The 14,949-nt window shown below is 45.8% G+C and overlaps 5 protein-coding genes across 5 annotated transcripts; 1 reads left to right on the forward strand and 4 right to left on the reverse strand.

Annotated features, from left to right (window-relative positions):
* Positions 1-461: 461 nt before the first annotated feature.
* On the forward strand, positions 462-1,446 carry VTP21DRAFT_11538 (uncharacterized protein; the record flags this gene model as incomplete). The annotated part of the gene is made up of 6 exons (XM_069390993.1): positions 462-492; positions 557-649; positions 715-1,004; positions 1,077-1,155; positions 1,220-1,267; positions 1,331-1,446. The coding sequence occupies 6 exons, from the start codon at positions 462-464 to the stop codon at positions 1,444-1,446; spliced, it is 657 nt and encodes a 218-aa protein (XP_069252169.1).
* Positions 1,447-1,901: 455 nt separating this feature from the next.
* Positions 1,902-3,872, reverse strand: VTP21DRAFT_11539 (uncharacterized protein; the record flags this gene model as incomplete). The annotated part of the gene is made up of 1 exon (XM_069390994.1): positions 1,902-3,872. One exon carries the CDS (start codon positions 3,870-3,872, stop codon positions 1,902-1,904), a length of 1,971 nt encoding a protein of 656 aa, XP_069252170.1.
* A 1,352-nt stretch (positions 3,873-5,224) lies between these two features.
* VTP21DRAFT_11540 (uncharacterized protein) lies at positions 5,225-8,566 on the reverse strand (the record flags this gene model as incomplete). The annotated part of the gene is made up of 5 exons (XM_069390996.1): positions 5,225-5,253; positions 5,323-5,689; positions 5,766-6,275; positions 6,356-8,379; positions 8,449-8,566. 5 exons carry the CDS (start codon positions 8,564-8,566, stop codon positions 5,225-5,227), a joined length of 3,048 nt encoding a protein of 1,015 aa, XP_069252171.1.
* Positions 8,567-9,519: 953 nt separating this feature from the next.
* VTP21DRAFT_11541 (uncharacterized protein) lies at positions 9,520-10,184 on the reverse strand (the record flags this gene model as incomplete). The annotated part of the gene is made up of 3 exons (XM_069390997.1): positions 9,520-9,825; positions 9,890-9,937; positions 9,996-10,184. The coding sequence occupies 3 exons, from the start codon at positions 10,182-10,184 to the stop codon at positions 9,520-9,522; spliced, it is 543 nt and encodes a 180-aa protein (XP_069252172.1).
* A 1,153-nt stretch (positions 10,185-11,337) lies between these two features.
* On the reverse strand, positions 11,338-14,805 carry VTP21DRAFT_11542 (uncharacterized protein; the record flags this gene model as incomplete). Its single annotated transcript, XM_069390998.1, has 10 exons — positions 11,338-11,674; positions 11,742-12,186; positions 12,261-12,635; positions 12,709-13,834; positions 13,904-13,967; positions 14,043-14,116; positions 14,172-14,289; positions 14,349-14,439; positions 14,500-14,554; positions 14,635-14,805. The coding sequence occupies 10 exons, from the start codon at positions 14,803-14,805 to the stop codon at positions 11,338-11,340; spliced, it is 2,856 nt and encodes a 951-aa protein (XP_069252173.1).
* Positions 14,806-14,949: the final 144 nt, after the last annotated feature.

Genomic DNA, 14,949 nt, shown 5'->3' on the forward strand with positions numbered 1-14,949 from the left:
GCAAACTGCCTCCAAACCAAAACGGGAAGTGTGCATTTTCAACCTCTAAAAAAAACCCTCGCGATCTCCGCGCTCAATGGAGATTTTTCAGTTCCTAATAGCGCCAGACGGTGCGCTTTTCTGGCCTCGCGCGAATTGGAGCAAAATCTCGCGCAGCCCGACCGGCGCCGCGGGGTTATTTCTCCTATCTCGGCCCCACGCGCGCGTTCTTCATATTAAGATTACGCAATTGGCATAAGAGGATGATACAATGCAATGGGGGCAATTGCGGCTTAATTCGTAATTTTCTATGGCCGATGATGTGCTTGCATACCCGATCTGGTGATTGGCTGCTCAGGATTGCCTCGAGCGGCACATTTAAGGCCGCCACTCTTCATCTTTTTCCCAGAGCTTTCCGTATACCTCGAAGACTCTATTTTTTCCCAACCCTAATATAAGGCCTTCCCGCGTTCAATTCAATCATGTCTCTCCGTCTTGGTTCCATTGCCCCTGGTAACGCGTCATCTCCCCCGCCTTCTTCTCCCCGCCGCATTGCTAACCCCATTCTCTCTCCAAGATTTCGAGGCCAAAACCACCAAGGGCCCCATCAAATTCCACGACTGGATTGGTGATTCGTGGGCCATTCTCTTCTCCCACCCTGCCGACTTTAGTGTGTAAACTGTTGGCATGTCGGTTGTTCCCTTCCTCATTGACCGTTTGCTTTTTTTCTCGTAGCTCCCGTCTGCACCACCGAGCTTGGCATCGTAGCCGCTCTCAGTGACGAATTCGAAAAGCGTGGCGTCAAAGTCATCGGGCTCTCCGCAAATGACCTCGGAGACCACGAGAAATGGATTGCCGACATCAACGAGGTCAACAACGTCCAGCTGCAGTTCCCAATTATTGCTGATGCGGATAGGAAAATTGCAACCCTCTATGATATGCTTGACTACCAGGACGCGACAAACATCGACGCAAAGGGAATCCCCTTCACAGTGCGATCCGTGTTTATCATCGATCCCAAGAAGGTATGCATCTGGTTCGTGCTCTCCGTTAAGCTAGGATTGCTCAGAAGAAATTGTGTTCTGGTATCTTTGTAGACAATCCGTTTGATCATTACCTATCCAGCCTCCACCGGAAGAAACTTTGATGAGATCCTCCGAGTCATCGACTCCCTGCGTGCGTTTCCCATCCTTGGATTCCTTTACGCCTCGAACTAATTTTTTTTTTTTTACATCTCTAGAACTCGGCGATAAGCACAAGATCACCACTCCTGGTAACTGGAATAAGGGTTGGTATTGCTATTGAAGCTAAGATATGGTGCAACAGTTTAACATACATTTCTCCTCTTTAGGTGACGATGTCATTGTGCACCCGGCCGTCACAACTGATGAGGCAATTGAGAAGTACGGAAAGGAAAACGTGAAAATTGTCAAGCCCTATCTCCGCCTCACCAAGTCGCCCTTCTAATGCTTATCTTAGCCTGCACTTTTTCTTTAAGTTTATTTTTTACCATATTCAGGATATTTTTGGGTGTTTTGTCTTGTCTTTTGCTCTATCAGTGTTAGTTCTATTTCCCACGACCGCTCTCTATTTGCCCTTATGTTATTTTTCCAATTCTCTCCACAAGATTTATAAAACTCATGATTTGATCACTTCAATTTGCCCCCCGCATCCACGGCGGATATAAAGTGCAAAGTCTGCTGCTCCTTCGAGTTTGCTCTGGGGGACAACGTCGTCCGAACCTCAAAGCACCCCACGACAGTGTAAAGCGTGAGGGAAGGAGCACATGGGTGAAATATTCCGTTACAAGGAATAAATTAATATGTATTATTGAATTGGGTGGGAATGATATACAGGCAGATTGGGTGGAAGAAAAATAAATATAAGACCCAAGGTGATAAAGACAAGGGTGGGGTTCAATGTCATGGTAGCCACGTGCGCCATGCTTCCTTGCCTTTGAGCAGCTCAGGGTAGGATTTGTACAAGTAGTTACGTATCTTTCTTAAGCTGTCAAATCGCCCCGCACGGTTAAGAAAGGGAACCAAGGTGCCGATCGTCTTGCTCTCGGGATCAATCCCCAATTCACGCATTTCCACGGTGACGACGCGCACCGCGTCATCGAAACACCCGTGGCGACACAGGGATTCGACGTAGGAGTTGGCCACGTTGACCCCAATCAGGGCCGGGTATTCCTTCCGCAGTTGCCCCCACACGCGCTTCACCTCCTGGGCCGTCGACCAAAAGCCACACGCGTCAAGCAGGATGGACGCCGTGGCTCCATGGGCTAGCTCGGGTTGGCGACGAACCAGTTCCCACAGCTCGCGCACCTTGTCCATTTTACCCGCACGGTTGTAGGCCAGCATGAGGAGGCGAATCGTGCCGGAGGTGTGCTCCCCATCAATCAAGCGTACGTATTCCTGCAGATGTTTCTCGAGGGCCTCCTGATCGACCTGGGGCTGAAGCGCGTGGGTTCGCACCAGGCGGCTGATCACGTCCGAATCAAGCTCAAGCTGGCGTTCCCGCATCTCTGCCCCCAGCTGTTCCACCAACGCGGCATCCTCGATATTGGCGTCCATCATGAAACAGAACGCGGCCTTGTCAGGGGCCACCTCCGCGGCTCGCAGATCCCACCACATCTGTGTCACGCGGTCGAGCTTCTTTTCGCGTGCAAGATAAACAAGCAATCGGTGAACAACGCTATAGGAACGCCCGAGCAGGCCAAACTCTCGAAACTGGCCATAGTGTGCCCACGCCTCCTCGTATTCCTGTTGCTGAAGATGAACTTCAATTTGGAGATGGGCCAGCAGGGCATGGGTCTTGGGGGATGCGCTGGCTGCCGATGACCGCGTCAACTCTTCGAACAAAGGGCGAACAAGCCCCTGCATCTTGCGGCTGATGAGGAAGGAGGCGACAAAATAGCCTACGCCGTCCTCGGCTTCCGAGGGAATGACGTCCACTAGGCTTTGTATCTCGGCGAGCGGTTTTTGTTGAATCATAGCCGTGCTAAGCAGATGGGCTAGTAACCAGGGCCGATTCAGCCCGGGCACCGCAGGCAACTCATTGATCCATTTGACAACCGAGCATTTATCTTTGCCTCGTAGCAAAGCTCGGCGGATGCTTGGGTTGTCCTCCTCGCCCAGCTCGAGGCCGCTCTCTGCCATGAATTCTAGGGTCTCGCGCACCAGTCTCAACCGCTCATTGGTGTCCACTGGGTTGATATCAGCCCCTAATGAACGCAGTATGACGCCGGGCATCCCGCTGTTGATTTCCGCGGTTTCGCCCCCCTTGAGTCCACGTAGATGGGCAAGGGCCAGGTCCGGCCTCTCCTTTTGCAGATACCCCACAATGATGGTGTGATGATGGTATGGCTTGGCCTTGCCTCCGCACTGCTTCATTCTATCTAGGGCATTGGCGGCAATCTCCACCTTTCCTATCCGGCAATACCCATACAGCACCGACTGGATGAAGACACTGCTGGGTTTTCGCAAGTCTTTTGTGAGCTGTGCATCGAGGATGGTTGACACATCCTCCGCCCTCTCCTTGCCTAAGTACTCTGTTATCAGTTTGGAAAGATAGGTGCCGTGAAACATCGGTCTTTGAGTTAGGAGCTCGAGGGCAACCTCCCATTCCTCTGCGTGTATAAGCGCTCGACCGTAGGCATATATCTCGGACGGATTGAGGTAGTCGTGAAACTTGGAAATATTTACATTTGAGTCCATGTACTTCCACTCAACCTCTCGAAACAGCGTTCTCGCTCGTTCTAATTCGCCAATCTCGACCAGTTTAAGAAGAAGTTGGTCGAATATAGGTCTAAGCGGGGAATGGCCAAACAAATCTAATGGAGCCTTTGGTGCGAGCTCGATCGCCTTGAAACGTTGGACGGCTTCATCCATTCTTTCCGATTTTATAGCTTCCTTTAACGCGCGAAGCTCCTTCGACGATGGCGAGGACTTCGGTTTGACAAAATGAGGCGTTCTTCCTTTGGCCTGAGTGTGGGGTATATTCCGCAATCGCCTTCGATGTTTTACTTCATTCCCGTGTGTTTTTGGCGATCCGACCACTGAGGACCAATGTCTAAGCTGAAATCGAGAAATGCTGCTCAATGCTCGATTTGAAGAGAGACAATGAAGGTAGCAGCTTGGTTTAACCACCAATGAAGATTGAAAAATCAGAGATGGATCGGTGTATTGTGTAAGTCTTAACTTTGTAAATTTGGACAAGAGTCTCCACCGGTCCATGGCTTGAACTACGAAAAGTACGTTGTGTTTATTGTATTTGCCTGTTCTCTTATAAATTGCACCATGTAAGGGGTGGGTATATTCTACGTTCTGTATATATCCCGCTGTTTGTCTTTTGTCTCCAGAATTCTCGCCAGACAAACCGACAATATTTCTAAAGCGCGAGATTCTACGACGCTAGAGCAGATATAAGCATCTAGCGCAAGTTGGGGATGGTGATGACGAAAATGAAGTTGAATTCAATATTCATATAAATGAAATTGGACAGTGTGAAATTGACCCGAAGTAAGGGAGTAAACATTATGACTGCCTTTTCATGGCCTCTTTCATAAAGTTCCATATTCCAATTACCATCACAATAAGGGATCTTTTCGCATCCAGTTTGAGATGAACGCGTCATCTATTCGATAGACAGCTCCATTCGTATCAATGAATGGCCTAGTAAGAAGTGTTTTTCTCATGCATTTTAGTATTGAAGGAAAGTAGAAAATGTTTGAAGCATTTCAATAGCGCAATTACTATATAAAAAGTCAAAGTGCCAAATCCCTAATGCTTCAGGTTGTTCTTGGGTGGTTTTGCATATTATCTACGAACATCATAAGAGCAAGATTGCCCCTCGTGCCATAGGACTTCTTCCCCCGTAAATTCCTAAAGAAAAAACAAAGCGAGCCCACTAACACGATAAATTTATAACACTCATGTTCTAAGCCACCCAACAACAAAGATCTTCGTCCAATTGGAGGCATCGACACCCTTAACTTTTCGTGCACCAAGTAGAGGCATAGTTAATGGAACGGCAGCCCAAGCTTTCGGAAAACCTCATCTACAGCCAGAAATAAAAAGGGGAGAATAAGATCTTATTATTACAATAAGAAAAAAGGCTTGTTTATTTGCAATAAGAAAAAAGACGTCAAGCAAAAGTGGTGTCTTTTTGCGCAAGTCCCCAGATAAATGAAAAGCGGAAGGGAAAAAAAAAAGAGGAAATTAAGTATATATATGTATATGGGCTAGTCTTTCTTGAGTTTGGTGAGCGGCGCTATTTAGAGAGAGAGGTTAGCAACTTCATACAACAGAGCCGACCCAACCAAAGGAGCAGGACACTCACCAACGAATTTTCTGCTAGCGTATTTGAGAACTTCGTCAAGAAGAATCACCGGGAGACTTATCAGTATCACCGCCTTCCACTCTCCCCAGTTTAACGGCACGATCGCAAACAATGTCGAGAAGAAGGGCACATATAATATTACAAAATGCAACACCATGGATAAGAAGATGGATAAAACAAGATAAATATTGCTCCAGAGCGGCAGGCTGATGAGGGACTCATTTTCGCTAAGGCTGTTCATCGCATTGAACATTTCAATGACCACGAGGATGGAGAGGGAGACGGTCGTGGCCCGACGGGCAAACACGTTCGTGAACATCTCACACCCAATTTCGGGGAAATATTCAGCGCAGCTATGGAAATGGGTCTACAACCAAGGGGACACTTTGGGTTAGGGGATGGACCTCTTGGCCGAAAAAAAAAAACACACTGCTTAGACATACCAATTGATGAAAACTAATCTGGGGTCCTCCCTGATAATACATAAACCACCAAGCGTATCCAAACACCGTCGCACACCCGACATAGGTGCCTATAATCATATAGCGGAAGAACAGCCATCCGTTCACGATAGGCTCCGTGGCCTTGCGGGGCGGTACGCGCATAATGTCATGGTCGGCCGGGTTGAAGCCTAGCGCGGTTGCAGGCAGCCCATCCGTCACCAAGTTGACCCAGAGCAACTGCACAGGAATAAGTGCTTCGGGCATGCCAAGAATGACGGTCAAGAAGATGGAGACCACCTCTCCGATGTTGGAACTTATTAAGTAGCGGATGAATTGTTTGGTGTTGTTGTAAATAGACCGGCCCTCCTCAACCGCCTTTTCGATAGAGGCAAAGTTATTGTCTGCTAGCACCATGTCGGCGGCCAGCTTGGCCACATCCGTTCCGGAACCCATCGCCACGCCAATATCGGCCTTCTTGAGCGCGGGGGCATCGTTAACCCCATCTCCGGTCTAAACGAAAAAGAAGGTTAAATTAGACCATGCCGTGATATCGATAAACCACGCTCGCATCGATGGGTGTGCACACTTACCATGGCGACAATCTCACCCATACTTTGTAGCAGATCAACAAGCTCGGATTTATGGGTGGGCTCTGTGCGCGAGAAAAGGTTGGCTCGACGCACAGCTGCACGCTTTTCTTCCTTGGACAGGGCGTCAAACTCTCTGCCTGTGTAGCTCTTCCCGGTCAAGTCCTCACTACTTTCAAACACACCAATCTGGCGACAGATGGCCTCGGCAGTATTTTTGTTGTCACCCGTCACCACTATGACTCGAATGCCTGCCGTGCGACATTTTTCAATGGCATCCCGCACCTCGGGCCTTGGTGGATCCATCATTCCTACGAGACCGACAAAGGTCATGTTTTGCTCGTATTGCACGAACTTGGCCGGCTCTTTCAAGTCCCAAGCCCCAAGGTTAGTGGGCTGGTCATCAGCCACCGCCATCCCAAGGCAGCGCAAACTCATCTGGTTCCCGTACTCGAGCATCTTCTCCAGAATGCTATTGCGAATTTCTGGTGTCATCGCCACCGTGTTCCCTTCCCCCGAAAGACGGACGCGCGTGCACCGCTCAAGAATGGACTCGGGTGCCCCCTTGACCAGGAGTTTGCCCGCGGCTGGATCTATAGCCGAAGTTGAGCGGGTTTGGGGTCGGTTGGGTAGATGCGTCCTCTCCACGAGAACAGACATAGATTTGCGGTCGCGCGAGAACTCAAAAGTGGCGAGGCGTCGAACGCGGTTTTCGTAATAAAGGTTACATGCTGTTACACGCTCCTTCTTGGGCAAAGAGTCGAGCCTGGTATTGATGGAAGGGTCGTCGGTCCCCAGCTTCTCAACTAGGACCTTCAAAGCAGCCTCGGTGGGCTCACCCACGTTGCCATACGAATCAGTGGCTTCATCATAGGTGATGGCGGAATCATTGCAGACGGCACAGATTTGGGCAAGCTCATCGATGGTTGAGTTTCGAAGCGGCAAGAAACTCTCTATAGAAGAGCCGTCTGCAGTGGTTATTTTGCCAATAGGGGCATAGCTCGTGCCGCCAACGTAAAATTCGTCGATAGCACCGTTCGCGCCCTTGACGGCCAGAAACCGTGCCACGCTCATCTGGTTGGTGGTGAGAGTTCCAGTTTTGTCTGAACATATAACCGAAGTGCACCCAAGGGTTTCCACACTGGGAAGCGAGCGAACAATCGCGTTTTTGGCCGCCATGCGCTTAGTGCCTAGGGCTAGACAGGTGGTGATGACGACGGCAAGCCCCTCGGGAATGGCGGCAACGGCCAAGGCTACGGCAATCTTGAAATAGTAGATGGCACCGCGAATCCAACCGTGGTGGGACGGGTCATTGAAGTTGCGAATGTTCACCAGCCAAACAAGGACACAGATAACGGAGATCACTTTGGCAAGCAGGTCGCCAAATTCATCCAGCTTCTTCTTAAGCGGGGTCTTTTCCGATATCTGGGAGGTGATGCTCTTATGGATGTCACCAATGGCAGTGTGCGTACCCGTCTTTACAACAATGGCACGGGCTTTACCAAGGACCACCGTTGTCCCCGAGAAAACCAGGTTAATTTGATCTTGCTTTACTGCACCAACGTCCTTGATGGGCATCACATCCTTCATGACGGAAACAGACTCGCCGGTGAGAAGCGCTTGATCAATCCTGAATGAAGAGGAATAAATCTCGAGTACACGCGCGTCTGCGGGAACTTGATCACCCACGGATAAATCGATCACGTCGCCTGGAACGAGTTCGGTGGCGTCTATTTTGTGGAAGGAGCCCTCCCGTAAAACTTTCGCTTCATCCGGCGAATATTCCTTCAATGCTTCGATGGCCTTTTCCGCGTTTGTCTCCTGTACTACTCCTACAACGGCATTCGCAATGAGAATGAGGAGAATAACAATTGGCTCGACGAAAGCCGTGCCCGACTCGTTCTCTTCCTCCATGAAGGCGAGGACGAATGAGATGACAGCAGCAATGAGTAGAATAATTACAAGCTGGTCCTCGAATTGCTCAAGAACGAGTTTCCATAATGGTGTGGGGGGCTCTTCTGGTAGATCTAAATGAAGCAAATATGGGGTTAATGTTGACCTTATTACTTGGAGCATTAGCATATTAGGCGCCCTACCATTCTTTCCATATTTCCGGTGATTCTCTTCCACCTGTCTTTTGCTCAGGCCTTTTGTAGGATCTACCTGGAAAAATTCACAGACTTCTTGTGCTGTTTTTGTGTGCGCCAAATCCATCCTTAAGAGAGTCGAATGGGGTAGAAATTGTCGGGGCACCAAGTCAAGAAAGAATACAGAAGAGAAAAAAAAAATTATATATATCTATGGTGTATTGCAAGTGAGGAATGCGCCCTGCTACTTTCTATTTGATCTAATTGAAATGAAAAAGAGCGTAAGCATATACTAGGAAATGGGGTCTTTAATTCTTTTGCTAATGAAGGCAAACTCAGCATGGAGAAAGCCCTAAATATCCTAGGAAAAAAAATTCATAAACTATCCGATGAGTGGGATAATCAAAACGATAATTTCATACAAAGCATTCCGGGGAATTAATCTGGGGCGGGTTTAAGACAAATTTTGCTTGTAGACAAATATAAATCTGTATTATACAGCCCCCTTATTTCAACAGCATTTACTGTGGTATCATAGTGGAGCCGATGGACAAAATAGCTCAAAAGATAAATAGTTGTATTTGTTTTTGGATATCTTAACCAGCGATTCGGCCACCGGGTCAGTTGGTGAGCCTCTGATACTTATCACGTTTCTGGAGATCACAAGGAAGAGCTTAATGCTGGGAGGGTGGCAGAGTGATGCAGTTTCATGGCACTGGATGTGACACAGGGGCTTTCATCTGATCAATCTGAAATCGCTCATCTGCCTTGAGTCATAGAGGTAGCAATGCGTGTTTTTATCGTATCAACGCTATGCGTTCCTAGGGGTTTGATTAAAGATATTCCTCTCAAAGTTGAATTAATGCTCAGTTGCAAATAGGAAAATAGGGCACACTCCTTTCTTTTATATAGGAAACTTATTCTTCATTTAATAAGAAGCTATTTTAGCTTATTGAGAAAATCAAACCATATCGCGATATATGCAATTTGAATAGATTAACGCATTGAGTAAACGAATTTTGGAATGAGAATATAAGAGTGATCAGAAAGTGTACAATGTTAATAGGGACAGAAGAATTTTCACCACATGCTTATCCCAGCTGCTATCAATATTAAAAGCATACACACACCCCAACCTGACTGTCTAGCGGAACTACTTTTGGATGCTGGTCGATCAGCTACAACAGCACCAGGGCGAACCTTTACATTCGCAATAACGAGACGATAAGCCTCGGAATACAATTTTAACACTGCGAATTGCGAGAAATCCTGTCCTGGAAGAAGTGTGAACCGCACAGTTGCCTGATTGAATGAGCCAACTGGGACAGAGCATGCCTTGATCGCCAAAGCATTTGGATCGGTGGAATTGCTCCCATACCAATATGACTAACAAGAAGATAACATCAGTTCGGGCGTATTAATGTGCAAACAAGAAGAAATATGTGCATACATCAGGGGCTGCATAATAGTAGGTAAAATTGTGTGCGGTGAACTGGCACTGAAAAACACGGAGGAATTAGCTGCCATATTCAATGCTCCGTATCCAGCATTCTTACCATGTTGTCTACCGTTATAAGCCCGGAAACCTCGAGTTTAGCATTGTTTAGTTGGTCGATGGCCGGAACCAAATCACCGGCTTTGGCATCGTTTGGTGCCGGGACCGTGGCACATTGGCCCGGCTGCTGTTGTTGACCATATACAAGCTGGATGAAGACAAGTGAGTATAAGAAGAAAAAAGGTGTCATTATTCTTAAGATCAAGAGTTGAGTAAAGCTATATTAGTTCTAGTAAAAAATTTTTTTCCACTTGTTGGTAATAAGAAAAAAACAGAAAAAATTAGCGCGAAAAGCAATTAAAATAAATAAGTAATTAAAAACTCGAATGAAGTTGAGAGGACAGTTATAGAATTTCTTTATTTGTAATTATTGCATTCCTTATTGGGTGAAGAAGAGCATGTATTGAAACGTGCTCATTATTTATAAATATGATGGAAATGCATAGAAAAGCGGCGAAGAACCAGTCGCCCTCCATGTTGATCAGATCGTTATGTCTTAAGACTACAGTTGCTCCCCAATGTCACCTAAAGCCATTAATCTGAAGCGCAGTAGGATATCAGTCAACTTAACAAAAACCGATACAAAGGATTTAGCGCAACTGTACACAAAGCTTAACTGGAAGCCGCTATGATATATTGCTCATTGTTGATTTATTAATTGAAAGCTAAAAACTGTGAAAGGTAATTAACATTGTCAGGTTATGCAGATCTGGTCTATGCTCTAAATATAATTGATTTCCTATGGATATCTGCTGCTCTCTTGAAGTTTGTGAGGATTACGTGGTTATAATATCTTTCTTTACGTCGCTGTTAGTTAGGAGAGTAAGTTCTCGCCTTCTACCGTTTTGCTCATCGTTGGGACATTGTAATAAGCAGTCTTGCTTAATACGTGGTAATAAAAAACTCGAAAGAAAATGCGTGATAATTTTATGTGCCGAGATCCACCTTTTGAAAGATGAGGGTAAATGTCCCTTGTTTTTGTAGGATTCTGGATGAAATAGACTGTGACTGTGAATCCATATGGATGTAAATGGAATCATTTATTTAATTGGAAATTGGTTCATCTAACTTTTCCCTGCCGAAGCTATATCTCAAATGGCACAATATCTAATAAGTAAATGTCATGAGAGACTATATGCGATTGCTCCAATATTTATTGGAGATAGAGCAATCTAATATAAAGGACAAAACCTTTGAATTAATACTTCGTGTTATATATCAGGCCAAATTCTTATATGGGCGGATGCTCAAAATTTCGGTTAAAGTAACAATTTTAATTGAAATGTAACATCAAAACCAAATACAATCGTCCGAAAAGTAAAAGTACGTTTACAAAATTACGGTCATCGTCCCAAATTCGTCACACTCGTTCGGCATCTAAACAGGGTGAAAGGCGGCTCTCCTTTACCCTTTAATCCCGGCGTGGTCTGCTTCATCGGCCGACATGCGCATATGGAAATTCCCACTTCTTCTACTCGCACTGCCTCGATCCCACCCGTGAGAACGCATACGCGCGACATCCCAGCTTGGACAAGTTTCCCTGCAAACTCTGGCGCTCCAACTTTTTTCCCTAATACTACGTGGTATTTCCTTTGAAGTTTCTTGAGAAGCGGCGTGAGGGTAGTTAGGCTCTGAGAGGGGTTAAGGTTGTAGGAGTCGGGGAGGTGGCCACGGGCAAATCTAAAAGCGCAGGGATGATTTGTTACCTACTACCCAACTCTACGCTCATAATGAATAGAACTCTTACTCTTGTTCTCCGCGTATGTCTATGACAAGGGCATATTTCTGCAATTGCACGAAATCTTTCAGCGATATCCGTGGCGCTAACTCTGTCTTTTTCACCTCAAGTGGCAGGGGCGTGTCCCACCACCGCTGACTACCCCCATCCGGCACTACTTTCTCTTCGAGATTCACTTTCGAATTCTCGGTACTCAAGCTGTTGTCATCATGCACACGGTGCATTGCACTAGGAGGTGTGACCTTGCACATGGACAAGGCAGTTTGAATGCAGCGCTCGATATCCACCTCGGGAAACGATTCAGAAAAAATCATGATGCACTCGTTGAATTCCGAGTGCAGAAGCACGTCGCGCATTTGCTGGAGAATAGAAATGCCTACAAAAAGTGGAAGAGAAGGAGGACCAACAAGGAGTTTGTCCCATAGTCGATAAATTTTATCGAGAGGAAACACATCTGCAAGCCATATTCCATGGATTATTATACTGTCACAACTCATAATCACACTGGATTTATCAAAGAATACTCACGAGTGAAGAGAGTCAAAAACCACGGAATCGCATAGAGCTCCGGCAAGAATTGAATCCGAGTAAGGTGACTTGATAGCTCTGGGTCGTGGAATGAAAGCAGATGACGGAAAACAGCAAGATACTCTTGGATAACAGGTGAATTGTCAACGAGGAAGAAGTTATGTAAGAAGCGAGGAATAAAGAGTTGCAAGCACGCGAAAGCAAGTGGCTCATCATTGAAATTAAGAGTTAGGAAAGGCGCGCAGAGCGAATCAAGCCCTTGCCAATAAACAAAGCGATTATTCGCCTGGACCCAGCATTTCAATAAGCGACGAAGTTTTTCGTGACCAACCGGAGAGCACAATAGCTCGTTATATTGGTGGCACCGAGGAACATCTAATTTCCAAAACCAAAAATAAAATTATTATCGCCGCGATATGTATCGAGAATCACGAGTAAGGCAACATACCAACTTCAATTTGTCGATCGTTTGGGGTCTCAGATTCTTTATCGATAGCCGCATAGGCTGCCTCCACATCTCCCATAACTCCAAGAATGGCGGCCCATATCTTACCTCGCAACAGTGGCGGAATGTCTGCTTTAGCATGATGTATGATTTCAGAACGCGAAGCAGGATATTGGCGTAGTAGCTCCGAGAATATTGAAATACGATGGTATTGATAAGCAACATCTTTTTCTTTCATCAGTAGCGGCAAGCGGATAGTTCCGTTGGGGGTTGTAGGTGTCGAATTAACCACTGGTGCTCTCGAATCAAAAATAAAGGGATCGTCGTTTAATGGTGGTGAAGGAAGCGCATCTCGTGAGGCTTCCACCAAGAAATTCATATCATCCGAATCAACCACCAGAAAATAGTCCATATCCCAATAGAGCCTTTCAACATTGCTATCGCTTGTTTGGGAAATTCGTTGGTAAAGCTCATTCATTGAGAGTATAGCAATTTTGGTGGTGTAGAGGCTTATTGCTCGGCTAAATACCTCCTCCTTTGGTAGATCAGAGTCCGATGCATGCGATGAACGGGGTATCCGTTGAATGGCTGGCGTACTTAATAGCATACCATGCTTCGTGAGATCCAGCTTAACATCCCCTCCTGCCAACTTCCATAAATGATAGAGTTGGGAAAGAGGAAGCCCTTGGAATGGATCTTTTATTAGCTCGTTGATATCTCTTTCTAAATCCTCATCCTCGCTGATATCTATTGAAGAGGAGACTAAATATGGACGCAGGTGCCAGCACGAGGTATTGGGTTCGAGTTTAAATAGGAAGGGGTGGGTGAGAAGTTCTTTGGCCGTTGGGCGCTTATTATCGTCAAGCTGCAAGCAAGTGATTAAGAAATCATGGAAATGGTCGTATGCACCTTCAGGGGGCAGTTCTGATTTCAAAAAGGCTAAGCACTGTTCATTGATGGACGTATGGTTCTCTACAACGTCATCCCAACTGGGAGCATTTGCCAATTTAGGTCCCGGCTGAGAAAGTTTGAAGAGGGTTTCAATAATATCCTCAAGCTTCTCTGATTCCCAAAAAGATGTTCCAAGAAACAGCTCAATTAGAATAACACCAAGTGACCAGATATCAACCTATATTTGATTGAGAAATAAAATTAAGTGAACCAATCGTGGTAAAACTATACATCCAGGAGCAGTTACCCTTTCACTTGTTGGATACATATCAGCGTAGAAGACCGCCTCTGGAGAAAGATATCGTGGATTCCTATGGAATAAATATAGATTCAATTGGAGACTATTAGCTATATGAGAATAGCTAAACTCATCGAAATATACTTGCCCAATGGGAAATTCGACATACCGCCCCCCATTTGTCATATAATACAATCCGTGTCCAGTTAATTTAATTTCATTCTATTATAAGAGTATAAATCCTATCCTTGTTTCTTTGGTGTATAAACTGATATACCTCTGTTATCAAAATGGTGGAAGGCGAGAGATTGTGATGTACAATGCCATGAGTATGAAGATAACATAATGCATCTAATATTGAGGCAATCCATGCGCGCAGCGTCTCTATGTCTAGGCTGTAAAAGATATATCAGACATCAACTATTTAGCTTTATGGCAGAAAATAAAAATATACCATTTTGTGGGCATTGTTATTCCTTTTTCATTACTTTGGTATAGATTCTCTAAGCTGTTTGGGTAATGTTCAGCAACTACGAAAAGCAGTTCTAGGGAGATAGAGAAGGGGTGAGGGTGGGTTGAGAGCTACTCCTATTTTTTTATCCTACCGTGTTTCCCCTTCAATATATCTAAATATTCACATAAATTGCGATGGTTTAAAGACTATACCATAGGTTCAATATTAGATATATCATAAGTGAGTTCGTGTATTACGTGATTAACTCGCAAAAAGGTATAAATACTTTTAGGAGCTGGAATCTGCCAAGTATTTCTGATCGGGTGCTGAATTGAACTGAGCCAGTCGCAACATCATCGTCTGTAGATCCGGATGAAGGCACAAAATAAGATACACCCAGCTGAGGAACAGGCCCTCTGCGCGGCTGGAGTTCCTTTGCTCTACCAAACAATGCCATGTTGTACGTGTGGGAATTGGAGGACAGGAAAATGCACGAACTTTAGAGAAGAGGATTGTGACTGCGTTATTATCACTTTGAGTTACACTAGAACCGGTGGCTTAGCAACCTATCATTTGCAATTTGAATGTTCGAATCGAGGCA

Source organism: Calcarisporiella thermophila, assembly GCF_041956535.1.
Source record: "Calcarisporiella thermophila strain CBS 279.70 unplaced genomic scaffold VTP21scaffold_9, whole genome shotgun sequence".
NCBI lineage: Eukaryota > Fungi > Calcarisporiellomycota > Calcarisporiellomycetes > Calcarisporiellales > Calcarisporiellaceae > Calcarisporiella > Calcarisporiella thermophila.